Below are 27763 nucleotides of genomic sequence, written 5' to 3'. Positions count from 1 at the left end.
TGCGCAACCTGTCCTGCCTCTGCACGCAGCGGCCTTGGCAAAACACCCTCCCTATCTGTCTGCTGTGCTGGGGCACCTCCCGCATCACTTCTTCAGAGGGTGGAGAGGAAAACACAGAGCTGCAAGCCCTCAATCTGGGTGCCGCATAGGGACACCTCACTCCTGTATCAGCCACGGTGTCAAACACAGCTCCTGGCAAGGCTGGATGGGCGAAGCACCCTGCATCGCTGCCGAAGGGTGCGCAGCCTCCCGCCGGCACCTGCGGCCGAAGGCGTGACTTGGCAGCAGGTAAACCTGCCTCCTCTCCCTGCCTGTGACCAGAGCCCTGTGCTCGCAGGGGAACCAGAGCCGGTGCTGCCGGCCGCGGGTGGCACTGTCCCACTGCTGCGCTGTGAAGATGGTAGAAGGAGGTTTCACCAAACTCCTCCAGAAGAAGCTGTTTTTCCACCTTGCACAGAAATATCAGCCCCTTGGAAGCGGCGAGCCGGAGGAGGAGGAGGAGGTGAGGACTGGCTGTGCCTCTTGCCTGGACCTGCTGAATAGCTTTGTGTGATTGGGGTTAATTCTGTCTGCTTAGTCTGCTTTGTCCCACCGGTAACTTGAGAGCGCGGCTGCTGCGCTCTGCACTTTCCCCTGTACAATGAGCGATGTGATTGATGATGTTTACCGGGCAATGGGGTGAGATGGGGATTGTCGTTCCTAAGGGATACTCCCAGGATGGACAGTTCAGGCCAGGGTTGTTCAGGAATGTTGTCCTGTGCACTGAGGAGTTTCAAAACGGACAGAACACGTAGGAGAGCGACTGCCATGCAGCTCGTGGGAGCTGTGGGAGGGTTTCGGGAGTGCTGGTGCAAAGCACAAACGCTGTCTCAGCAGAAGGGTAGATGGAGAGCAAGGCTGAGCCCATCTCCAGGGGTACCGCAAGGGATGTGAGCCCTCAGGCTGTCTTCTGTGTGGTCTGTGTGGTCGTTACTGTAATGAATGGCTGGGAAGACCTGCAGAGCCCACCTCAAAATAACACCTTCTTTCCTTGAGAAGTGCTGGTGTGCGAACGTTCACTGCCCCCTCCCTGCTTTCACTACCTTTACTTGGTGCAGACAGACCAAGGGGTGGACAGTGGTTTTTAGGTGGCACAGTTGCCGTTCTTCTTGCTTTTTCACCCCAAAACCTTCAACTATGGTTTTTTTGTTACCACGTTTGCTCAGCACAGGGATCTCCATTGCTTAAGCCCCGGAGTTTTCTCTCAATGAGAGATTGGTTGAGTGCCCTCTCATGTAAACACAATTCTTTCAGCATGTAGGGTTAGTCTTTAGTCCTATCCCAACAAGCACCATCCACACACTTATAGATGTTCATGCTCTTCTCCATGACTGTCAGACTGAGGTGTTTTCTCAGATAGCATTTCAGCTAATCCTCTGCTCTCTTCTGAGTCTCATCTTTCCAGTATGGGGGTTGGACAGTGCTACAGGGAGAAGAAAATAAGACGTTGAAGTCTTACCTTGTGCACCACACAGAACATTGTGCAATGCTGCTCTGAGCTATTCAAACATAGCTCAGAATACCAGGAAGGGAAGATCTTGATGAGGCTGCAGAAGGTATCTGTAATCTCGTTTTGATGGGAAGCTGAGATTTCTGATAGGCAGGAGGCCACCAACAATTAGTCTGCCTTGTTCTTTGTCAATACCACTTCTGTTGAAGCACAATAAATAATGATACATATTTAATTCCAAATATGAGCCCTTCTGGAATTGTTGTCTACTCCATGCTGAGTGTGGGACATTTTGGTGTTAAATATGTGAGTCCAGGTCATCTAATGGGACTGAAGCCAGAAAAAGACACCAGTTGTGGGTTGTGAAGGAAAAGCCCCAGTGCTGATAGCTGCAAGGTGCTGGTGTTAGCTGGAGGTGGCAGAACAGTTAACTTTCACACCAAAGCACAAGTACAGCCTGTGTCTAGACTCTGCTGTATTCAGTTTCAACTCCTTTTCTACAGTGGCCCATCCGGAATAACAGGGAAGTTTTGTGGTGCCAGTTCACAGTTTGTGAGAATCGTGTGTTTCCTGCAGAAATCTGAAGAACAGCCAAAGATTTTCCTTCTGTGCATCCAAGAATGCATGTGTGTGTGTTCACATATGTGTGCACATATACATGTGTGTGCATGTGTTTGAAAGAGAGAGAAACCTATGCATCACAGAGATCACATAACCTCTTCCCTTTAACCATGTACCAAGGTCATCACTGAGTATTCAGTGGACCCAGTGGGTACCAACAAAGGCAGATCTCCTGAGGGCTGCAACCCTCCTCTCCCAATAGTTTTTAACCTGATGAGCTGGTTGGGGTTTGTCACACCATCCATGGCAGTTCGTCCATTTTCATACTGTGGGGTGGCCTCCGTTTCCACACATGGTGCCACTATGAGAAGAATTCATCATGGAGATTTTCTGACAATCCAGAAGAAACCTGCTGTGATTTAGGGGCTTTTTCTGTTGTTAGCTTTAAAAAGAGCTGGCTCCTACCCCAGGCACATCTGGGTAGTAGATTTTAGTGCATTACAGTTTTACTCAAGAGTTTCTTCAGAGCTGCCAGGACTTTTCTTTTGCAATTGTTCCATTTCTCCTCACCAAAACCCTTTTGGATCCTTTCCCCCACAACACATTCAAGATTCAGCAGCCACAGGATGGAGTTCAGGTATTTCCCTGCTCTGTCCTAAAAAATTACTATTCCAGTTTAGGCTGAGTCTTTTTTCCATTTCAGGTTTCATACCAATGATCATTTATCTCCTGGAGACTTTTATAGGCTCCATATCCTCCTGAATATTTGTACCATCCTTATCCGAATAGTTTTGTTATCCTGCAGGTGCCTACTTTTTCAATATGTTCTTAGACTATATGATACAACTTGCCTTGCGGGTGAAAAAAGGAAGGCCATTGGATTGCCTCTGTGCAGCAGTGACAGACCTCTCTTCTCCTCTCCCCTCTCCTCCTCTCCTCTCCCTACTTCCTTCCCTTTCCCTTCCCTTCCCTTCCCTTCCCTTCCCTTCCCTTCCCTTCCCTTCCCTTCCCTTCCCTTCCCTTCCCTTCCCTTCCCTTCCCTTCCTTTCCTTTCCTTTCCTTTCCTTTCCTTTCCTTTTCCCTTTGCCCTCTCCCCTTTCCCTTTTCCTTTCCTTTCTCTTTTCCATTTTCCTTTTTCCTTTCCTCTCCTTTTCCCTTTGCCCTCTCCCCTTTTCCTTTCCTTTCCTTTCCTTTCCTTTCCTTTCCTTTCCTTTCCTTTCCTTTCCTTTCCTTTCCTTTCCTTTCCTTTCCTTTCCTTTCCTTTCCTTTCTCTTTTCCATTTTCCTTTTCCCTTCCTTTCCTTTCTCTTTTCCATTTTCCTATTTCCTTTCCTTTCCCTTTCCTTTCCTTTCTTCATCTTCCACAGGTTTTCAGGCTGAGGGCTGCAGCACCCTCTTCCCAAGAGAACCCATGTATGAAGCTGACTTAAACTGGGGCTTGGTTTTGGTCTGGATGGAACTTGTTTGAGTGGGTGAGGAGGTTCCTCAGTTGGAATCATTGTTGGCTATGGGCTTTCCTGCAGCAAAGTCAATGCCATCATTCAGCTCAAGGGGTTTTGCTTTAAGGTTAAAGAGAGCTCGAAGATTATTTTTCCTTTAATTAGGAGGGGGAAGAGAAAGGTCATGTTTGAGCCAAGGGAATAGAGCAGAGGTGGCGAAGGGAGTGGGATTTGCACCTGGGCCCTTGCTCCCAAGGTCTGTGCACTGCCCACACAGCCTGACTCAGCCCTCCAGCACCCTTGGCATGACTTAAAATGCAGGGAATAGTTTAAAAGCAGCTTTTCTGAAAAACTCTTCTTTTTTTTTTGAACAATTAAAAAGTCTGTTTTGAGGTTTTCATCTGCAAGCAGGGGACCAGAGACTGCATTTTAAGTTAAAAAGCTTCAATGCTCCGATAGATGTGTGATGGGGATGAGGAAACTGTATGAAAGGAGCTGAAACCATGGTCGTGGGTAGAAAACGGCTGGGAGATCATATAAGGAAGCCCAATGAGGCAGCCCCTCATTTGCAGGGCTGTGGTTTGCTCTGGGTTGGTTTCTGAATGCTACCTGCACCCCTGAAATGCAGTCTGTCACCTGCCCTGAGCACCAAGTAGAGCAAGGAGAAAGGCTTTTGAGGGAATGGTTTGATTTGTTATATTTAAGGGGTTTTTAGCAAGGATGAGGAATATACAGGAACAGCGATTCTATTTAATGTTTTTAAGGGCTTCTTGTCAGGCTAAATAACCCACACCCCTTAATACCAGATTGCAATACATCAGCTGCTCCAAAGTAATCTAAGACAGGGGGGAAAGAATTTGCAAGACTTCAGTAAAGTCAGAGGTGGGGGGATATCCCAAGCACTGATCTGCTGGGCTGCTTGCCAGGGTATACAAAAAGGGCTATGTATTCTGCAGAAAGCCCCGCACATTCTTCCTTCCCACATGGGCCGCTTGGTGGGACAATTGATGGATTGTTTCGGGATGAGGGATGCAAAGGCAGCAGTACAGGTATTGGCAGCACTGAGCCTGCTCCCAGCCACAAGAAGCTGCTCTCTACATCCTCCAATACCACCTGCAATTGCAGAGCAATAGGTAAACTAAAAATTCAGTTTATTTTACTTCTTCCTGCCCTGCTGTACGGAGTTGTGAGCTCTTGTGCTTGAGCTATGCCCAATGGATGAAGGTTAAAAAGGTAAATTGAGAATGCTGACAGCCCACATCTGTTTTATGGTGTAAATAGAAAGCAATGAACAAGGAAAGGTTACGTTAACGAGAGGTTAGGTTAAGAAAAGGTCTGCTCAGGGCACTGCCTGGTGCCTAACAGACATGGGATGGGATGCATTTAGGGGCAAAGGAGGTCTGCGCCAGCAGCACTTTGTAGAGCAGGAGGAAGATGGTGCTCCCCTGCTGCATTTCCAGCTTGTGCATCACTAAAGCTGTTCATCTGAACACATTCATCAGGGTGAAGTCACAGGCATAAGCTAATCAATGCAAATTAATGAGTCCCAATAAAGCTGTTCATTTCACAGCAGCCCCTGGCTGTAAAGAGCACAGAGCTGTCAGCATTCCTCTCAATCCACAGCCAGCACTGGCTGCTTATGGCACAGCATATCCATACGCTTTTGTCATTCATCCTCTCCACGCCTTTGGTAAGGTAAATATCAGTGATAGAGCAGGCCCTGGCTTTCCCCACTGGCTCCAGGGCACTGCAGGCATGTTGCTGTTATGCCTGGGTCTCTTGCTATCCTCCAGCTCCTTTAATCACCATTTAAACTCCTTTAAACAAGGCTGCACCTTGACACCTGCATGTGTCACCAGCAGCACAGAGGAGGCTGCAAAAGCTATGCTAATCAAATCAACACAGTAATGAGTGCAAGGTGTGTGTCTGTATGTGACAGCCATATGTTTTCCTTCCCAGCAAGTTCTTCCATCTCCTTAGGCTCATGATTGGCTCTCAGTCTTGCAGCATCTGGGTGTCAACAAAGTTATGGGGAACTAATGAATTTGCACAAGTAGGACATATGAGTAGGAGTAAATCATCGGTTTTAAGCATGGAGGGGCCTTTTTTGTCCCTTCTAGGGATGTCTGTTAAGGAAACATTGAAATAAGGGTGATACCTGGAGGTAGTGTGCTTCGAAACAGCGGGGAAATACTGCAGCTTCTGTGGGGAAAACAAGGTCACCAGTGTGAGAGAAGCAGGAAAATCCTTGGAAATCTTGGACATAGGGCTGGGATTTTGGAAGGGCAGCTTGTTGCTGGGGCAAAATGGCTCCTCAATGAGACCAAGGGAGCACAGCAAACTCTTCTGTCTTTCTGCAGGGAGTGGGTTGGTGCTGGTATCCCATGTGTTAGCAGCATTAGCAGCTATGCTGTGGACTAGCAAACAGCAATGAAAAGAGGGCTGCGACATATGGAATTGGCAAAAGCACATTTAAGAAGCAGGGCTTAGAAATACTCATATCTCATATACTGCAAGCTCTCCAGAAGGGACCAGACAAAAACCAGTTCCAGGTACCAGCATAAGCAAACAGGCAAAGAGGTTTTCTTCATTTATCCCAGGTTTTAGACTGTAAAACACTGGAGGCTCCCAGAAACTTCCTGAATATTCAGAGACAGGCTAATTTTCCAAATACCCCTTCAGGCACTTCTGAAGTCCTCCAAACCCTTGCTCAGGTGCTGATGAGCCATATCTGAATGCTTCTGCCAGCAAACACCCCAGGGTGCTGGTTGCTGGTGCCAAACACATCCCATGCAGCAGAGCTGAGCTCTGCTGGGGGCTGAGAACTGAGTGGTCTTGGGATACTTTTCTTAATGAACACACTCTCTTGTGCTTTATGAATGAAGGTAAATGGGAATGGATTTTCCCGTCCATTGGGAAGGGTGAGATTTCACCTTCTTACTCTGCCATAGTGGTCACCTCGCCTCTATTCAAGTGCCTGGCTGAGATTTCAGCGGATGCTGCTGGTCTGGGAAGAGCGGTTTGGAAAAGGAGACAAGGGATCCCAAAAGCTAAGAGAGGACAGTGCGGGTGGTGAGGCACTGGAGTGGGCTGCCCAGGGAAGCTGTGAATGCTTCATCCCTGGTGGTGTTCAAGGCCAGGTTGAACCGAGCCTTGGGTGGCATGGTTTAGTGTGAGGTGTCCCTGCCCATGGCAGGGGGGTTGGAACTGGATGATCTTAAGGTCCTTTCCAACCCTAACTATTCTATGATTCTATGCCAGGGTACGGGGAGCAAGGCACAGACCTTGGGCTGCCTGGATGGGGCAGGAAGGGTTTGTCCTCTTCACAGGTGTTTGCAGCAGAGGAAAACAGTGATGGAGATGGGAGAGGAGACTTGCTTCTTCCGTCTCAGAGATCATTCTGCTCACTTTTTCTGTTCATTTATCATGCCTTCAACAGGTGAAAAAGGTTTTTTTTTTTTGTGCTCTGAGCATTGGGCTGTGAGACACTGGCATGGAAAAATGCCCATTTTAAGCAAATGCCAGCAGAACTCAGCGCACTTTTCTGACCATGGCAGTGGTGTGTGCTTTTCTTTTTGGTAATCAGCTCCTTAAAGCCTTTCTTCCACTACAGGAGCGTGCACCTGGCTTTGAGGCTACAATAGGGATTAATTAGTGAATGGTATAAAGTGCTGTGGTTTAGGAAGTGTTTTAGCTAACTGTAAAATCACACAAGCTGTCAAGGTCGGTGAAGGGAATGGGATTAAGGGAAGAAGCAAAGAGATGCTAAAACATTTTCATTGACTGTGCTCTCACCTAACAATTGCTTTATCTCGTTTATTCAGACCCATGAGGAGTGTGAGCTGAAAATAATTGAGCAGGAGAAAGAGGTGGCAGTTCTGCCTCCGAAAGACGCATGCAAGTGCCATAAAGAAGACTTGGCTAAAGCTTTAAATGTAAGTAGGGTTATTGGCTCGTTGTGAACATAGCAGCTCAGTCTGTGTCATCTGACTTGAGCAGCAGGATTGGTCTTTGGTTTCACTGGTGGAGTGCCCAGTTCCTCTGCCTTTACCTGGGATGAATCCTCACGTTGGCTGTGTTCGAAGCTTAGCTCTGGGTACAGAACTTTGCCCCAGAGAAGGATTTCATTGCAGTGAATGGCTCTGTGAGCTGAAAGAAAAAGAGTTCAGTTGTCCAGCCTGGAAAACAAAGCACTGCTAGAGGATCTCTGGGCACAGGCTGCACAGTTACCAGGAGGTCCCAAAAGTGTTGTGCAAATGCAGCCCTTTTCCCCTTTATTTCATAGCAGGTTTTATTTCAGATGCAAAACTCATCATATTTATTGTCCTAGATGACTTCTCAAAGGCCTTTCATTGAAAAGCCTTTAACAGTTTGAATTAAAGGCCTTGAACAGCTTGAATTGTGAGGGAAAGCTATAATGATTAGTGATATTGTGGTGCCTGACCTTGCTATTTTTTAAAATTCAGGCAAAATAGACCTTATTCCTTCTCCATTTGTTGTCTTTGAATTTTGTCAGGATATTTTTATTGTTATTTTTGCTTTAAATGTATAATGAAACCAGAAATCAATTCTTTATTATTTTAGGTTTTTCTCATCTATTATATGGATTCTCACTTATGGATTTTTTTTCTTTAATTATTAACTTGTGTTTACGTTACTTTTTGTGATGGCTGATGGTAAAGATTTACAGTTTAACAGAAATAAATACCTGAACTGAAAAGCAACAGATAGGTTTATTTTTGGGGAGGTGACTGAGCTATGAACACCTTACCTACCTGTCTTACAGGTTTTAAACATAACTTTGCCTTAAGAAGCTTCCTATGTCTATTCTATAATACACAGTGTTTGGTTGTTTTGTTTTATTTTCCCTCCAGGTTGACTTGCAAACTGGACTCTCTGAGTGTTCTGTGCTGCAGCGCAGGTTAAAGCATGGCTGGAATGAGTTTTCAGTAGAGAATACAGAGCCAATATGGAAGAAATATCTGGACCAGGTAAGGATTTTCTGCACAGATCCTCATTTCCTGGCAAAGACCCCTGTCCGGATTAGCCTGAGCGTGTCTCTGCATTGAAGTATTCAGGGTTTCTGCTTCCACAGATTTAGCCTTGGAACAGGCTGTGCCCCTGGTACAGAAGCTGTCCATTCCCCCAGGGAAAGCCATTGTAAGACTCAGATGCAGGGCCATTTAATGCAAAGATAACATCTTAAAATAAGAAGAAACCTTTTTATCTTCACACAGCCCACAAATCAAAAGCTGTAAAGCAATGACCCGATTTCTGGAGCGTTCTTATTCCCTTTAAAGTACATGATAAAATTATGAGGGCTTGGGCAACATGCTCTAGGGTGAGGCACCCCTGACCACGGCAATGGGGTTGGAACTGGATGATCTTAAGGTCCTTTACAACCCAAACCGTTCTATGAGTCTATGAAAGGCTTGAGGAAAATCAGTAGTAGCGGAAAGCTGCTCTGATTTCTGTTACCCCAGTGAAGGAAAGCCCAAAACTCCCAGCAAAACCAGGGACAAGTAGAGAGCTCAGGTGGGTGTTAGTATCTCTAGGAGCAATGCATCCATAACAGATACATTCATACACGGTGCCATGCACAGTGGAGAACCACAGTTTCAAACCAGCTGCCCCAAAAGGCCAAGCACAAGGTGGTATTTGCTGTCTTGTTTTTCCACAGCTGTGTTTTGCTTTTGTTAAGTGTTCCTTACCAATATTTAATGTATCTTTTACTTCTCTTTTAGAACTTTTATCAAAACAGAAGGGTCTTTTATTTTGTTTGCTTATTTTCAACCATCAACTTCACTTATTTTCTTCTTGCTTAGCTGGATCATGAAGATTTTGGTTGCTTTGAAAGGCTTTATTTTTATTTCATGGGATATCCCTTTTTCTTCTATGTGATCAATATTCTTTAAGCACTTTGCAATCATCACTGAATCTCTTCGAGCATAAGAAGTGGGATGGTCGTTTTTTCTCTGCTCATCCTTAACAAGCTGTTTCTCCTATGTGGAAACAACATAAACTCTCTGGTGCATCTCTAATCCTTTCACAGCCTGTTGGGTCTCTCTCAAAGAGCTGTTTGCAGTCCCACAGCATTCACACCTCTGCCTTTGAGCATCATTCCTCAGCAGACACTTGACAGAGCTTCTTTCGGCTGCCATTTCTTTAGAAACATCCCCTTTTGTGCAGTGTTTCTAAAGAAAAATGAAGTGACTTTCACCTTTGTCTTCATCATGGAATAAATTTAAACCGTGGCTTTCCTACCATGCATCACCACACAACTGTTAGCTAAAGTAGATAGTCTTATCTTTGCCTGACTTAATTCCCTTATGCCAATTCCCACATCAGCTAAACGAAGCTAAGAAGCAGGTAAGAGAAAGATCCTTAATACCTGTGTTTCAAAGTGAAAACAGTGAGGATCTGACTCCCACAGCCCTGGGACCAGTATGGAGTTTAGAGGATTAACTCAGGGGGAGAGGAAGGAGAGAAATAAAAGAAAGGATTTCTGGTTTCAAATTCTAAGAAGACAATAAAGATTTTGTTTGTCCCTATCATGCCTCCAAGCAGCTCTTAGAGTCAGCCCTGTACTGTAATGGCTGCAGAGGTAAGGCTTGCCTGTGCAAGCAGGGGAAAAGAGAGAAAACTTGTGTTTTTTTATGTGAGCCTTGACCTACTGGTCTCTGATGCCATCCATCTCCTGTACAGGGGCATGATCGAGCATCAGCCTGAGTACAGGTGCTGCACCCTCTCTGTCCAGGCAGCAGCTGCTGTCATAGGCAAGGAGGGTCCATGCAACCCAACCACCTTAATACTTTCTGATGAGATCTGAGGCCAGCTCAGCTTCAACAGCTTCCTATTTAATTTTATATTGCATCTTTGCCTTTTCTTTCAGTTCAAAAATCCCCTCATTCTCTTGTTGCTGGCTTCTGCTTTAGTAAGTGTCATCACGAAAGAATACGAGGATGCTGCGAGCATCACCATGGTACGTGGTACTACTCCTGCACCCCAACCCTTGGCTCTCTGGAGCTGGTGTGCCCACCCTGTAATGCCTCTTTGTTCGCAGGCGGTGCTCATCGTGGTCACTGTGGCCTTCATCCAGGTACGTTAGCCTCTTCCCCATGGCCAAGGCTGTCATGAGTGAGCCCTCCTGTGTAACTTGGCTTTCTCCTTTCTTATTTAAAAGGAATATCGCTCAGAAAAATCTCTGGAAGAACTTAACAAGTTGGTGCCCCCTGAGTGCAACTGGTGAGCCATGGCTGCTTCAGTGGGGGTTAACAGGGTTTGGGTTATGAGAGCAGAACTGACCAGAGAACAAAGCTACTCCCGGTTGTCGTTCACATAAGGAGAACCTGTTCTCTGGTGGTGGCACTGTGTGCAGGTGCAGCTCTGAGTCATAGCAGAAGTGGGTGTAAACTCTGGTTGTTAAAGTAGGCACCCGGACGAGCTGAATAAATGCTGGGAGACAGAGGAGTCCCAGCAATGTCCCTCACAAGGGTCCCTCCAGTCTCCTGTGTGCCTCCCCTAGCTTGGGCAGCAGCTGTAGGGTCTATCAGACACCACTTTCCAGACTGCTTTGGTGTTTGGTATCAGTGCTGTAGGTTACAGGAAACACTTTTCCTGTTTATGTCGTGGCAAAAGACATGTCATGGACAACATGAATAAGCTGTAAGGCTCAGAGAAACTTTGCATTGCAAAAGAGCAATGGGGATCTCTTCTGGTCCAAAGTTCACACAGGTTTGGATTTTACAAACACCACTGTATGTTCTTTCTTTCTTTATGAGACACCATAAGTATCCAATCACTTGAAAGTCTGTACTTTTAATACAATAGTGAAATGTCAGAGGTAGTTCTAGCTTTAAAAAGCTTCTTTTTAGGTTAAAGAATCGGCATTTCATCATTTAAAGCATGAGCCATGTAATTCCTATGGTATAAGACACATTGAAGTCACTTATTGCTGAAATGCAAGTCTTCCATAACCTGCCCATCTGTTATTTATGAGCCCAAAATGAACACAGTCAGCTCTCATCTTTACGAAGGTTTTATGTTCTTTTTACATTGGAAGCTCTTTGGGGCAGGGCTCTTGCTTTCTTGCCAGTTGCATTCCCAAGCCTGAGAAGGAATAAAAACCTCACAGCCTGGTTTCCATTCTTCTTTTTCCATTTGTTTCATGTAGCCTAAGGGAAGGGAAGCTGCAGCACCTTCTAGCACGAGAGCTTGTGCCTGGAGATATCATTTATCTGTCTGTTGGCGACAGGGTTCCTGCAGACCTCAGGCTGATAGAGGTAAATACAGCTATGCATACAAGAGCTTGCTTTGGCAATTTCTTGTCTTAACAGTGCCAGAAACGTGTCTTTTTAGGTTACAGATCTGCTGGTAGATGAATCCAGTTTTACTGGAGAAGCTGAGCCTTGTAACAAGACTGACAGTGTATTAATGGAAGCTGGAGACATAACCACGCTGAGCAATGTTGTTTTCATGGGGACATTGGTGCGATACGGGAAGGGAAAAGTGAGTCCTGTCATCCCTGGTCTTTTCCATAATGTTCGTTACAGAATCTCTAGATTTTTCATCTCCATCTCCCTTTTTATTTTCCTTTTTTAGGGTGTAGTTATTGGAACTGGTGAAAATTCACAGTTTGGAGAGGTGTTCAAAATGATGCAAGCTGAAGAGGTAAAGAAATGTGTGTGTGGACATGGTGGGTGTCCTGAACGAAACTTTGTGAGCAGGAGTGGTCCCAAGAATTAACTCACTCTGTTAATTTCTGTTTCTGCTGCAAAATGACTGCGTCACTGAGGGAAACCAAAGTGCTGTGTCCAGAAACGGCTATAAGCAGGATTTAGGCTTCTAAATCCAGACATGTGATATTTAGCTGGAATCTAACCTTGTAGTCACCTAAACCTCATGGTTTCTTCTTCTTTATTTCACACACACATACTTTCCACGAGGTATATATTTTTTTTTACTTTTACAGATGTCAAACATGCATTACCCAGTGCTGGACTCAATCACTAAGGTCTTTTCCAGATTTAGCCCTTGGTTTGCCTCTTCCTTGGCTCCCCAGCTGTAAACAAACATAATTTGTTTCTTCTCCCACTTTTTTGCCCATCTTGAGTGCATTAAGGCAGAGGCCCTCTCCCAAAGTCATCAGACTTTGTTGAAGGTTTGAGTAAGCACCAGGGTATACCAGGCAGCTGTAGGGACCCACTGTGTGGGTCAGTTGTCCTGGGCTGACCATCATCTCATCTCACATAACAAGCAAAAAAAAAGCAGCTATTCTCTAATGTTTCCAGACTCCCAAAACACCTCTCCAGAAGAGCATGGACAGACTGGGGAAGCAACTCACTCTCTTCTCCTTTGGCATAATCGGTGAGTTGGACACAATGGTCAGCTGTAAAGGATCTCTCTGCTCCAGCCATTCCTCCAAAAGTACTTGTTGAAGTGGTTTACTTGGACTTTTGGGGTTGAAGCAGAGGCACCTCTGCAGGAGAGATTTGGGGAACTCATTGCATGCTCAGTTCTCCAGCAACAGCTGAAGCAGGTTAGAGATTTATGAATTTCTTTAAGTATTTTTTAATTGTCTGGTTTTTCCCCATCAGGTTTAATAATGCTCATTGGCTGGTTGCAAGGGAAGCATCTCCTTGGCATGTTCACAATTGGAGTTAGGTGAGGACTAGAGAGCACCTTACACTTTGATTTCTAATGAAACGTGTTCCAGGGAATTCCCTGTTCAAAACAATGGGCATTTCACAAAAGAGAACTTGAGAAAGACCCTTCATAATTATATATTGGTCTTGCACTGGTGAAAATTAATGTGAGTTTTACAACAGAGTTTGGGAGGAAAAAAAGGAACAAGTTTAAGGTTTATTTAATCTTGAAAATTTTCACTGGCATTTCTACCTCATCCCACTGTGAATGTCCTTTCCTATCTATGCTAAGAATTTAGTGGGAGTGTAGCAGCAGCAAATATAGCTCTTCTTTCTGGATTTACGTCTCAAGATAGGAATGAACATTTTACGCAGCACAGAAAGCAACAACCTCTTAATCAAACATAATAAATCATGTATTTTTAGTAGTACTCATAAAATCTGTTGTTTGGTGTTGTCATGGCTCCAAAATCATTCCATTAAAGTATTCTGTGGACATAAAACCAAAACCACAAATGAGGAGACAACAGAGAAGCCAAACTGGCTCAGTTCTCTCCTTCCTGTATCCTTGTGGGATGTGGTGGCAATGTGGTTACGCCTGAGTTTTGGAGAGCAGCCTGTGGTTTTGAAAGCCTTCCTTGATCACTTTTTGCACATACCTAGAAGCATTGAGAGTTACCCAAGAGATAACTAAGGGACAGATATAGATAATCTGGATTCTTTCAGCATGTCAGGTGTTGCAGGTTTTGATGTTGCTTTGATTTCGTGTATGCAGTGTGATTCTGTCCTGCCTTAGCTGCATCCACATGTAAGAGAGGAGATGAGGGATGTGGCCAGGAGCCAATAGCTAACTTATGAGCTGTGATGCCAAAGAACATTCAACTTCCATCCTCAAAAGGTTAAATAAATGAAATTAAATCCAGCCCATAAATCCCTAATTAGACAGAAATTAAAGCTTTTTGGCAATGTAAAGGAGAAAAGCTATTGCTTTGTCAAAAATATCCAAGAAAATGTCGAAGGGTTGTAAATGTCACAGCGTGGGGAGTCCCAGTTGTTAGCACTGCACGCTCCCATTCAGATACACAAATACAAGCAGGAGAACTCGCCCCATGGAATGTCCCTTTGGCACATTTTGGTTGGTACTTGGTGTGACCCCTGTGTTGAAGCTGTTGTGTCTCTGCCATCTCCAGCCTGGCAGTGGCTGCCATCCCAGAGGGCCTCCCCATCGTGGTCACCGTCACACTGGTGCTCGGCGTTCTTCGGATGGCCAAGAAAAGGGTGATAGTGAAGAAGCTGCCCATAGTAGAAACCTTAGGTAAGGCTGTACGACAGGGCATGCAGCTTGGTCATCTGCCAGCCTTCAAAATCTGAGCTGGATAGCAGTGGCCTGGCCAAGTGAGGTTTGGTCTGATCATAAGAATATAAATCTGGAGTGTTGCTTACTGGTCCAGAGCCACCCACTCAGACTTAAATACACTTTATATTCTCTGTTTCACCCCGTTTTGCCTTATTTCAGTATTAACACAGGCAGGCACTAGGAATGGTGTACCCCAACCAATGGCATTAGCCTATGGGGAGCAGAGCCCCTCTGTAGATATGCATGTCCTGCTTGGATTGAAAGGCTTTGTTTCTCCTTCCTCCCCATTCTGTGGTATCATCCTGCAGATCCATCCTGTCTGGATGAAAATCCTTGCAGCCCCTCAAGTCAAGCCTGGTGGCGTAAATAGAACCATTTATCCTTCTGCCTGTGTGGATGTGATAGCTTTTGTGGCTATCTCCCTGATCTTCAGCCACAGAAAAGAGAGGACCTTGAGCAGACATTCAGCCCATCTTCACAATTGCAGGGAAGAATGAACTATAATGAAATTATTCTTCTACCTGCCTTTATCTACAAAATGGCCCTTATGCCCAGGCTGCTGTTTTCCAGGCTTTGATGCTCTGACTTTGGTCAGTATGGCAGTTATATGAAGGAGAAGACACACTGTGTATTTAGTACCACTCATTAAAAAGTACACGAAGTGCCAAGCCTGTCCCATGCAGTCGCAAATACCTGCTGCACAGCCGGATCCTTCAGCTAAAACCTGTCTTCATTGGAAATGCTGCCATTGTTTGAATTGCCCTTGTTTGTTCTGCGGTTAAGGAATCTTATCACCCTTGCTTTATTGTATCTGCCCTCACCCAGGACATCTGAAACGGCTTCTTATCTCATGAAGAATTTCATTCTGGTAGGGCTGCGCCCAAGTAGGTGTAACTGCCAGATGCCTGGTGTTCTGCAGGACAGGCTGAGCACGGCAAAAACTGCACTCTCCCTGTTAAACCGCTGAAAAGGAGAAAAATAATCTTCTTGATCTGGCTCTTTTGTTGTCAATAACTGAAAATGAAATACTGGAGGTGGCAGCTTTGCTCTGAGATAATCCTTTAAACTGCAATTAATTTAATTGCATCCCAATCTGCTTTATCCCGTCCAGGTTTTTAGCTTGTGGCCATCATGCATGTGGTCATCTCCAGAGCCAGGGGAGGTGCTCGGGCTTAGAAGGGAACTGGAATCTGATTCTTTTCTTGCATTAAAGCAATTTTTTTGACTTCTTGTGAGTGGAAACGAGCATTAGTGTGGTGACAGTTGTATTGTGGTGTAAATGGGCCATGGAAGAAACGTGCTTTACTGAAGCAGGATTGTCAAGAAGCAGAGCACAGGTCGGGCAGCTCCTGCTCTTAGTTGTTGACTTTAAAGTATTTTTAAGACAGTATTTAACACATCTACCCTCAAAATCCCTTGATGAGACAGTGGTGTTATTCCTGATTTAGGGAAGCAAGGGTTAAACGGCCCATCTGAGGAGGCATGTAGCTGATATTGCAGCTTGAAAACATTGATAACTCTCCAGAGATGAGTGCCTTCTCTGATTGTCCACCATGTGATGCTCAAGACAATGTGGCCCTCTTCATGTGTCTCCTACTACATCTCACATCCCAATTATATGCACAATACGACATATACTCAGATCCTTTCCTTAAAACACCTTATTGAGAAACATCCATTTCTTGGTATTTTCTCCCTTTTCCCACTGGTGCAGTTTAAGTAGCTTTAGGGAAACACGTTCTCCCTCTGCTGAATCTCATTATTCTGTTGCATTATTTATTAGTTCTGATTAAAAACTTTCCTGCATCAGGTTGCTGCAATGTCATCTGCTCAGATAAGACAGGCACTCTGACTGCCAATGAGATGACAGTGACTCGGCTTGTGACTTCGGATGGGTTCCAGGCAGAGGTATGAATGAGACGGTTATACGGGCTTTCCTAGTTTGGTTTTAGTTCAACTAGGCCCAAGTGAGGGATGTTAATCAGCCCCAAAACAAGCAGTTTCTTGCACGTCACCAGTTCCATTCTCATTTTGCAGTACTGGAGACAGGCAGAGGTGGGGCTGAGTGTACAAAAGCTGCTCAGATACCGTAAACAAACATGTTCATTGACATAATCTGCTGCTCTCTGCAATTATTGTAAATATTGAAACCTGCCACTGACCTTTGCGGGTCCATCTTCTGTAGGAATATTTATTATACAAGTGGCTTGATACTTCTGCTTGGTCCATTTACCTGCATGCAAAGTGGGTGAAACTTCAGGCATACAGAATACGGAAACACAGGGTAGTCATCAGTAGAGTTGGGCTTGAAGAAAACTGATGAGCCCACTGCTGCCAAAGGGCTGGATCTCTCAACTGAGCTGGAAGAGAATTCTGAAATCACAGCAAACAAGTTCTTTGTAAGACAAGCTGACTCTTTTCTGTTCCTATACAACTATTGTAATATTATGTTTTCACTATCTGCAGCCTTTCCTCTACGCATTACTTTGAGCTAGAAAGAAGAATCCCAGAAAGAATCCTTCAAAATCATAAATCTGCTCAAGTATATTTTCTTGTAGACACGTTTTGTATACAATCTGTATAGAGATCATTGTATACAGATGTAGTATAGTCCTGCCTGGCGCTGGGAAATCTGCTCATTCTGTCTCTCCCTTCCTCAGGTCAGTGGCGTGGGATACAATGGAGAAGGAAATGTTTATCTTCTGCCATCAAAAGAGATTCTTAAAGAATTTTCCAATGTCTCAGTTGGGAAACTAGTGGAGGTAAGTATAAACTATGAAACACTTTGTCCTATTTACATTCAACTTTCGTTTGCAATGGATCACTTTGGTTAATGAAAGGAAAAAAATCCACATTTTTAACTGAAAAATGGTGTTGCTGGAGCATGGATTTGGAAAGGCTCTGAGTAATTATGGTATATGAAGCTTACGGATGAACAGCAGCAATCATAACGCATGCAGGGAGAGACTGGAGTCATCAGCTTAAAATGATGATATTTTGGATAAAAAGACAATTCTGGCAAAGGAGACACAAATTCATTTCACCATGTTCAAGTTTTTAATGTGGGCATATCCTAGACTTTAGCTAGCTACATAGTTAATTTATAAATGCACTGTGGTGGTCTCTGGGTTTTGTGTTAGCATAAAGTAAAATCTTGCACATTCAACTGTAAGCTAAAGTGGAGTGTTTGGGTAGTGAAATGATCTGAGCTGGAACCTTAAATGGAGATTAGGTTTATTTTATCCATTCTGCACATCAAAGGCAATAGTGGGAAAGACTAAGTTTTCATTTTCATGACTTACCGAGCTCCTGAGACATATATCATGTTTTGGTTGAAATTATTCTATCCAAAACATAACATTTTACCAAATATTGGTGTATCCTACGGATTAAGTGGGTTTAGAAAGCACAAGAACTGACATCAAGAGATGCTGCTGTGAAGAATATCACATCTTTTGGGATGTGGCTGCTTTCACTCTCCAATCTTTCATTATTTCATTTAAAGAGATGAAAAAGCTATGAAATTGGTTATGAAAAAATAAAACGTGTAAATATGCCCCTTTCTCTAGGCTGGCTGTGTAGTCAACAATGCCATTATCAGGAAAAACAGCGTGATGGGACAGCCCACAGAAGGAGCTCTCATTGCCCTTGCAATGAAGGTAAGGTTGAAAGGAGCAGGAATAGTTACCTCTGACAGCAGGGATCAGACTTCTCTAAAGTCCCCAGACTGGTTTTAGTCTTTTCTTGTTTCCTCTCCCCAGGGTCATAGACTTGCACCGCTCCCATGTAAACCTCTTGTCACAGACAAACACCTTCCCTAGCCTTCTGTGCTAACAGCAGTAATTGTTTTGCTTGGTTAATCTCTGCAATTAAGCTGCATGATGGATTTCTTTTGGACTCAGACTGGACTGCATTTTCTATGTTTTCTTCACCTGCAACTAAGAGCTCAGGAGGAAGACAGAATGAAAAATGACTAAGAACTGGCTATACTAGAAATAACGGCAGAGGGTCATCCTCAGTTTGGGTCATCTGCTAGCTTTTACTTTTTTCTAGTTGTGATTATGTAAAACAAGGGGGTTTATGAATATTACATTCATGCTTGTAGGCAGAGGGCTGTAAAATGCCTCGAAGTATCATCTAATCAATGTTTCACAGCCTGTGGTACATAGACCTCAGGTGGGCTGTAAAGCACAGAAGGGTCCCTGATGAAATGATGTGCCCGCAAACATCTGCTCTTACCTCCTGTATTTAAAGCTTGTAACGAACAATGAAACTATGATTATTTTTTTTAACCATGAAATTTTATTTCATTATTATTTTATACGCTAAATTAAAATCTTCCTTTTGCACCACCATTCAGTAGCAAAGCAATAGCAGAACACAAGGGACATTGTCTCTTTTTCTTCTTTATTCTTTTTTTAGTTTGGTGGGAGCTGGGAGAGAGAAAAGCTGCTTCTGATCTCTACATCTTCACCTAGAGCACCCATGCATGCTGCTAAAGCAGGCGTGTATTGATTTGAACTGCTGTACTTTAGAGCTGAAGGGTCTTCTTGTAGTGAATTGCTTTTTGAGTTTAATCCATCAGGAAATAATTTGAAACTACATTCATGATTGACCATTCAGTTATTTGCACATTTCCTTTTTTCTTTCAAGTTAGGTGGCTTGGAAATAACTGAGGTGGGGGAGTATGAGCTTGGGCTGGAAGAAATCTGCTCTGCCCTTTGCTTTGCCTCTGGTTTAGGGAAAGGACTTGAGCCTCCTTTGACTCAAAGCCCCACCAAGACAGCCGTGCAGCTCCCCAATACTTGCAAAAGTCAACAGGGATCAAGCTTCAAACTCCAGTTTAATTTATCCCACATGAGGCACCAAAAGGAAAAGATGGATTTAAAATACGAGTTTTACTCTCCCCACATTTCCTCTTGAGCTCTGTGGTGTATGACTGCTGAAAGCACATGGTCAATAGTCATGCTTGTAATATGGAAAATGTATATAAGCTTTGGCATTGTTCAGCATTACAGTGCTCTTTTTGTTTTACCTTACTTTAGATGGAATTAGCTGACATAAAAGATATTTATGTAAGAAATAAGGAAATTCCGTTTAGCTCTGAACAGAAGTGGATGGCTGTGAAATGTGCACTGAAAAATCAGGTAAAGCAAACAGTGGTGTTGGTTAGTTTCATGTTTCTAATTGTGCCTCTACAATGGGCATGAAATGGTATCTCTTTAGCAAATAATGTTTTCAGAACTTAAAACTGTGTCAAGAGAAAACTGAACAAACCTCAAAATTCCCAACTTGGGTGTAATTTTAGCTGTAAAAGCTGTGTTTGAACGGGAGAATATAATACTTTTCATATGGTGGTTTCTGCAGGAAAACAAAAGCTTTTCAGACAGGTGAAGAAAGATACGACGTTTGGAGGAAAATGTTGGTTGTTTTTCCTTTATGGGGGTTAAGGAGCTTATTTTGACTGATACTATATTCAGGTTTAAAAACTCACCAATCTTTTTATTACCATTCTGTCTAAGATAGCTGAACATGAAAAATGGCTAGAGCAAACATATCACATCCTATAGATAACACCTGCACCTGTGCATTTTACAAACAGGTAAAAGAGCAACAAAGATCCTTTTTACTGAGGACGTAAAGCCTTATACATTATCAGTATTTTTAAAGTGTGCTCTTTACTTTCTTTTTTTCGATAAAGTATATTATCTCCTTACTTTAAAGGATCAGGATGATATTTACTTTATGAAAGGAGCATTTGAAGAAGTGATTCGATACTGCTCTCTGTATAACAGCGGTGGCATCTCGTTATCACTTACACCCCAGCAGAAAGCCTTCTACCAGCAGGAAGAAAAACGAATGGGCTCCTCAGGTCTAAGGGGTCAGTCATTACTATGTCCCTCACACTTGTAGGTTATCTGCCCTTATGCTTTCCTGCTCTGCTTTGGTCAGTAGGGACAGAGGCTCACTCCTTAGCATCAATTGCATGATCTTTTCATTATGCTCATCAGAGTTTGCCAAGGGCCATGTCTTTAGTCTGCTGGCTGCTTGCTTTTTGTTTTCTGAGTTTAAATTAGTGAGATTGAAAGGAGCTGAAAGTAAGCACTGGAAATGGTGAACGTTTCTCTTCCACAGCGCGCTGTGATTGCCTGGGATACAGTCTGAATGGTGTATTGAAAACCTGTGTGCTGAACCTGATCTAAGCACTGTTCTGCCAAGTTTTGCTTTGGAGAAGCTGTTTCAAAAGCAACAAAAAGGCAACTTTGAAAAGGATTCAAAACATGGATTTGGGCACAGAGAGTTTTATTTGAAGTTTGGTTCAATTCTCTATTAGGACCAAATCTAATGATCTCCTTTTGATCTTGACTACATGTCATTGCAGCCCACAGAAGTTTTTATATGTGTGTTGATTCCTTCCCTTCATTGCTAGAAACATCCTTTTAGAAACGTCTTAGACTTTCACACAATTACAAAGACACCTTCTCCTGTGTACATTCCCAGTGTGTAATAGATGAGAACAAGTCTTGGCAGACAGTCTGGAAGATGATATAGTTAATGTACATGTTCTAGCCTTGTGTCTTGCGGTTAGTAAGTCATGCACAGAGCTTGCTTTGCAATATCTGAATCATCTACCACTGTGAATGGCAAATTACCACTCTGAAGAAAAGTGATTAGCTCAGGCAGCTGCTGCGAGCTGATGATTCAATCATCAAAGCAACACTGACATGAACCCCTGGCACAATATCCTTGAGTGATTTAAGAATGATTGAATGATACGGTTAGGCACCGAGAACAGAAACAAAATGTTCGGAGCCTTGGCGTTTGCACGATGGAAGTTTCACTGGTTTAGCTGAATTCACATTTTGTATTTTTCGATTAAAACAAAACCAACAAAAAAATCTAAGTTTTTACATGAATGCTATTGTTTAACATAGCAGTTTAATAGTGTCTAGTTTAACATTGCACTGTCCCAATTTAATCCATCTGCATTTAAGGAAGACTTGATGGACAGCTTTAAATTAGAAAGAAATAAATCCTAAGACAAACATATGGAACAGAAATGCTCCAATTCAGAGGAACCCCGTTAATAGAGTGGACCAAATTTGTGTGTCTATGCAAGATCTGAATAGAATGACTAAAGACCTGGTTTTAATTACTTCCTCTGCTGGAAAACTGGCAATTTAATATCTCATCTAAATGTCCATTTTAATGTATGGAAATGTATTATTAGTAATTTAGTCTTGTCTTCTTTTTCCCCCCTCTATTTCTAGTACTTGCTTTGGCTTCAGGTCCAGAACTTGGCAAACTAACATTTTTAGGTCTGGTTGGAATAATTGATCCCCCAAGGGCTGGAGTGAGAGAAGCTGTTCAAGTCCTTCTGGATTCTGGTGTATCAGTAAAGATGATAACTGGAGATGCCTTGGAAACTGCTGTGGCTATAGGTAGCAAACTTAGCTTCTTTCCTGTGGGTCTACAGTATATCCACTAGATCAGTCAAATGTTATGTTCCTTAATAATCAACTGGTTCCTTCTTTGTGTGTACAACTGAGGTTTTAAATGCCACTAAGTTCTTGCATTTCCACTGAAACAAATAATATGAAATGCAGTAATAGAGCAGCTATGAACTATGGGACAAACTCCAGTAACTTAATTCCACTATTTTAGCACCAGAAATGGAGAAATCTCAGCGTAAGACCCTTAAATGAGACAGACTGCATTGCCAAGATTTTACACCCCACTAATATTAGGAGTGTGAGTATCTCTTTGTAATATTAGGAGCATGAGTATCTCTGTGTTTCCCACTTTCGCTTTTTGCCATTAGAAATACACAGAGCAAGCAGCAGAGAAGAGACTGATGGATTAAGTATCATGTTTAGTTCTGGGTATTTGACTGCTTCCGTAACTCCAGCTGAACAAGGACAGGATGACTGACCCAGCTCAGAGTCCAAAGAACTATGTGCCCTATCAGATGCTGCAGGATCAGATAAATTTCCTAGTAAATTCTTTAATTGCTGCCGCTGTTCTTTGAGTCAGAAAATAGCTGGCTTTTCCCAGAGCTGATGGGCAGATCTCATTTTGGGCTTTTCTTTCCAGGGCAGAACATTGGTCTCTGCAATGGAAAGCTGAAAGCCATGTCTGGGGAAGAGCTGGACCAACTGGCAGAGGCAGAGCTATCATCCACTGTCAAAAACGTAATGGTTTTGATTACAAAAATCAGGCCTATTTCCAACAGCAACTGCCTAACACAAGATCATATTTTTTTGTTTTTCAGGTTTCCATTTTCTTCAGAACAAGCCCAAAGCACAAACTGAAAATAATAAAGGTACTAAGCACCTCTTAAATCCATTGTATGTCTCACTAAAAGAAGATGTAAGGGGAGGGAGGAAAGAGGGCAGCTCAGTTCTGGCATCAGCTGTCACTGCTGCACATTTTTCTTGCAGATCTGGCCTGAATTATTTGAAAGACACTAGTGAGATATTAGCAAGCATAATATCAGGAGAATTATTTTTGAGGACTTTATTCCCCTCTTCTAACTCCTGCTGGAGTTTTATCCTCCTGAAAATCCAGTCTCTTAATTCTTGGTCTGAGTTCCATCCTCAGTAGGCTGCTGAGTCTGCTTTACCCTCAAAGTCACATAACACTTCTACTAGTTCAATATTACATTCAAATCTTGCTATTGACAACAGGAGTTATCTCCTCCTGCCTTCAGAGCCTCTTATCTCTCCACTCTCACAGGCTTTGCAGAAAGCTGGTGCTATTGTGTCAATGACAGGAGATGGTGTTAATGATGCTGTGGCCCTTAAATCTGCTGATATTGGGATTGCAATGGGACAAGCTGGTACAGATGTCAGCAAAGAGGCTGCCAACATGATTCTTGTGGACGATGACTTCTCTACAGTAATGTAGGTCCAGTGACTTTCTTACTGTCAGACACTTTATTACTTCAGATACTTTCTGGCTATCCACTGCAACAAGTCTGCTGTGTGACTAGCCCTGGAAATAACAAAAGACGCAGGACATGCAAGTCAACAGGCAGTAAGTGGAGACACCTAGTGTGTGTCTGGCTCATTTTCAGTCGGATACCCACAATGACTTTTGTTTCAAGTGGTGGTGAAAAAGGTACCTTTCATCTGAAAGCCCTGGTTTCTCATTGCTGTAACTAACTGGAGATTTGAAAGCGCCTGGAGGTCTGGGGAGATCCTGACTTGTGCTCTCTGCTTCATCCAGGAAACTCAGAGTAAAGACATAATTTGCAATGCTCTGCTGGTTCACAACGACAGAGGGGGTAAACAGGGTAGAGTGAGGCTATAAATAAGTCACAGGCCTGCTTAATGATCCAAGACCAGGCCATATGAACCAGGTTTTCAGATCCACTAGTTCTAATAAAGTAATTTTAACCAAGAACCTGCACTGATACCCTCCTCCTGAGCCAGGGTCTGAATTTCAACTGGTAATTTAGTAAACTCTTCTCTCCCTTCCAGGAATGCAATAGAAGAGGGAAAGGGAATATTTTACAATATAAAGAATTTTGTCCGGTTCCAGCTAAGCACGTAAGTTCCTGTTTGTTTCAATTCCAGTGAAAGCACCTTTTTGGTGATGCCATGAAGAATTATGTTCTTCTGTGTTTTGCAGGAGTATTTCAGCTTTGAGCCTAATTACTCTGTCAACTGTGCTCAACCTACCAAATCCACTCAATGCTATGCAGATCTTATGGATCAACATCATCATGGATGGGCCACCAGCCCAGAGGTATGGAAGAGTGAAATGAGCAAAATGTTCTTGGTTTTAATATGCCTGAATTTGGCTTAGAAACACAAGCTGTTATGAGTTCTTATCAATGTGCCAATCTTTCAGTAGTTAGATAAGACAATTTGTACTCTTGCTCCCTCCTGGTCTCTCCAAAAGCATTTACTTCACATTTACTTGAGGTTTTACCTGTACATGTTCAGTGGTGGAATCAATTATTCCACTTTTTGACTAGGAATGGTCCGTTATCCCAAGTGCATCACCTGCTTAGTAGTCCTGCAGGTCTGACTGGCAAGAGAATATTGGCTACATGCTGGGGTATATGCCCCAAAATTACAAGAGATGGGAACCTCATCCAACTGCTAATTACAACTACTGCTAATTACAATTACTACTTCTACAACATGGAAGAGATTTTTAGCCCCAATCTCACAGCTAGTTCTCCCTCTGGGATGGGATACTGATGTGATTCACTGCCTTGGTCTAATATAAAGACTCTTGGCACAGGTGTTGCAGACAAATTTGGGACATTATCTAACCCTCCCAGAATACTCCTGCTGTGCTCCAAAGTATCACATCCTCCAGATCCATCTTGTTTTATCAGCAGGACTATTTTGGGATGGTCTGCCTTAACTAAACACATCCCTCTGTTTCTCTTTGTGGCAGCCTGGGGGTGGAACCAGTTGATAGGGATACTATCAAACAGCCACCCCGACGTATCACGGATACTATACTCAGCAAATCACTGATCCTGAAAATCTTCATGTCAGCTGTAATTATCATCAGTGGAACCCTCTTTGTCTTCTGGAAGGAGGTGAGGAAAATCTGCAAGAGGATCTTGTTTTCATCAGGGTGCAGGACAAAATGAAGGGCAATTTCTGAAGTACATGTGAAGGACTTTCCAGTGGGGAAGGATCGGAATGGGCAGAGGGTTAAGAACCCAGGGTAAGCTCTTGGTTCTGCTTCTGCCTTCCTGCATTGCCTCTAAGGTGGAGGTTCCTATCTAGAATGGGAAAACTATTACTTGACACAAAATCAGTGCTTTAAGGTACTTTTCACCTCCAGCTTCCCATGTATATAGAAAATGCCAAGTACATGATTACTATGGATTGCTGTTAGTCAATACTGGCTGTCACTGTAACAGTTCAAATAATACAATTTAGAATATTCATTAAGGAAATTCCACACCAGTTTAAGAATTTAAAACATGGCTGGTAAGATCATAACCTTGACAATTAGCAGAGACAAATTAGTGCTACCTATAATAGCTAGAAATATATTTATTCCTTTTTGTTTTTTACTACCCTTTTATTTGACTGGAATCGTTAAAGGAAATATTTAATTCATCTACTGAATTGGCATATTTTCATAAGGCTTAACTAACCCCTGAATGTATACATGCTCTTTCAGAATCCAAAAGGTGGCATAAATCCTCGAACCACAACAATGACTTTTACTTGTTTTGTATTTTTTGACCTCTTCAATGCCCTGACATGCCGCTCGCAGGTAAGATTGCTCTGTCAGCAATAATTCCCTGTTTCAAAACACTAACATAAACACTAGAACACTAGTATTTTGCATAGTAAGTGGGTTTTTAATGTCATTTGAAGCAGCATGATTTTTATCATCTCTATAAATAAAGGTATCCATCATAGTTCAACTGCAACTGCACTTTCAACTATGTAGCTTTGCCTAAGTTAGCATGTAACTTCAGAAGGGGATGGAGTTTACATGCACAGAAACAGGGTGACATTCAAGTACCAATAGGAGACTGGGAAATGTTACATTCCTCATTTTTCCCCCCCCTTCTCTAGACAAAGCTGATATTTGAAATAGGCTTTTTTCGAAACCGCATGTTCTTGTATTCTGTGCTGGGATCATTTCTGGGACAGCTCGCTGTTATATACATCCCTCCACTACAAAAGATCTTCCAGACAGAGAACTTAGGAGTGCTAGGTAAGTTGTAAAATAAGTAATGTATTTTACCCATTAAAGCTATTTTTAAAAGCAGATGTGATTGATTGCCAAACTGTTACATGACAGCTCCCAAAAGGCTGCTGGTAGGGGAACCCAATCAACAGCTCCTATGCCTATATACATACACATAGCTAAACACAAATAGCAGTAGTATTTAACGGTATTATCCCTGCCCAGGTTTTGAATTTTGATTTACTGCACATAAATGCATGTAAATAGAGGCCTGTGAAGATTTTTCATGAGCTCTCTATGATGATATTTCCCTAGATAATTCTATCTAGGATCATGATGCAGCCACTCCATTTTGGAAAAGCAGTGGGAATGTTTTCTAGCTGAAAAGCAGCATATATTTTACCATTTGAATCAAACTACGCACACTGTATTCCATCTGCTTTAAGTATGCAGTTAGAAGGAGGGTTCAATGATCCCAAATGATTAATGCAGCGGCTTCACCCACCGAGTGGAATATACCAACTACGGGTATTTCTTGTCTACCACTGTCATAATTCTAAAGCTAGCGAAACGATAGACAGGGCATCCATCTATGGAGTTACACCAGCACAAATATCTGCTGCAGGAAAGCTCTTACCTGTGGATCCCTGCCCAGCACTAAATCCAGTTGTACTCATCTCTGCTCTGTTCCCTCTCGGCAGACCTGCTGTTTCTCACTGTACTGGCTTCCTCTGTTTTCATCGTGTCCGAGTTCGTCAAACTCTGTGAGAAACACTGCTGCCAACCAAAGCACACAAAGGGATGTCATAACTGATGCGAACTTCCTCTAAAGACACACCTGGGACCGAGCTGTGATGCTGGATATTTGAAATGCAGTGTTTTCTGACACCACACATCCTTTCTGAAGATACTCCAAGTGAATCTGTACACCACAGTCTGTTCCTTCTAATGCTTTACCTAAACCGTTTGAGCTGTCTACAGAACTTCCAGAGCAGCTCATGTTTTAAACCAAGATCAGGTATACTTTTATAACACTGATCTGTATCTCAAGAATGCTGTGACAGTCCTACACAAAATAACAGAATAGCACCTCTCCTATGAGAAAAAGCTGAGAGAGTCAGGGTTGTTCAACCTGGAGAAGACTCTGGGGATACCTTATTGCAGCCTTTCAGTCCTTAAAAGGGGCCTGTAAGAAAGATGGGGATAGATTTTTTAGCAGGGCCTGTTGCAATAGGATGAAGGGCAATATTTTGAAACTAAAAGAGGGGAGATTCCAGCTGGATGTGAGGAAAAAATTCTTTACAATGAGGGTGGTAAAATACTGGCCCAGGTTTGCCCAGGGAGGTGGCGGATGTACCATCCCTGGAGACATTCAAGGCCAGGCTGGAGGTGGTTCTGAACAACCTGATCTAGTTGAAGATGTGCCTGCTCATTGCAGGGGTGGTTGGACTAGATGAACTTTGAAGGTCCCTTCCCACCCAAACCGTATGATTCACACCTGTACAGAAAAATCCATTGTGCATAAACTGCAATTTTATTTATTTAAATCAAAATGATTTTTATTAATAAAAATCTACATTTTAAAATGTTCCTGACAA

The 27763-nt window shown here is 43.1% G+C and overlaps 1 protein-coding gene across 1 annotated transcript; it reads left to right on the top strand.

Moving 5' to 3' along the window:
- The first annotated feature begins 9 nt into the window (after nucleotides 1–9).
- Nucleotides 10–27755, top strand: ATP2C2 (ATPase secretory pathway Ca2+ transporting 2). Its single transcript, XM_065661055.1, has 27 exons — nucleotides 10–502; nucleotides 7313–7423; nucleotides 8363–8479; nucleotides 10381–10470; nucleotides 10552–10587; nucleotides 10672–10733; nucleotides 11662–11770; nucleotides 11847–11996; nucleotides 12090–12158; nucleotides 12779–12854; nucleotides 13085–13151; nucleotides 14323–14447; nucleotides 16300–16397; nucleotides 17150–17251; nucleotides 18059–18148; nucleotides 19535–19636; nucleotides 20214–20370; nucleotides 21761–21931; nucleotides 22584–22681; nucleotides 22762–22812; nucleotides 23226–23392; nucleotides 23972–24040; nucleotides 24123–24239; nucleotides 24903–25050; nucleotides 25647–25742; nucleotides 26051–26192; nucleotides 26867–27755. Exons 1-27 carry the CDS (start codon nucleotides 398–400, stop codon nucleotides 26977–26979), a joined length of 2838 nt encoding a protein of 945 aa, XP_065517127.1. The 5' UTR covers nucleotides 10–397; the 3' UTR covers nucleotides 26980–27755.
- Nucleotides 27756–27763: the final 8 nt, after the last annotated feature.

This window comes from Lathamus discolor, chromosome Z (genome assembly GCF_037157495.1).
Source record: "Lathamus discolor isolate bLatDis1 chromosome Z, bLatDis1.hap1, whole genome shotgun sequence".
Taxonomy (NCBI): domain Eukaryota; kingdom Metazoa; phylum Chordata; class Aves; order Psittaciformes; family Psittacidae; genus Lathamus; species Lathamus discolor.
The sequence above is the reverse complement of the archived record's forward strand: the minus strand, read 5'-3'. Positions and strand labels throughout refer to the sequence as shown.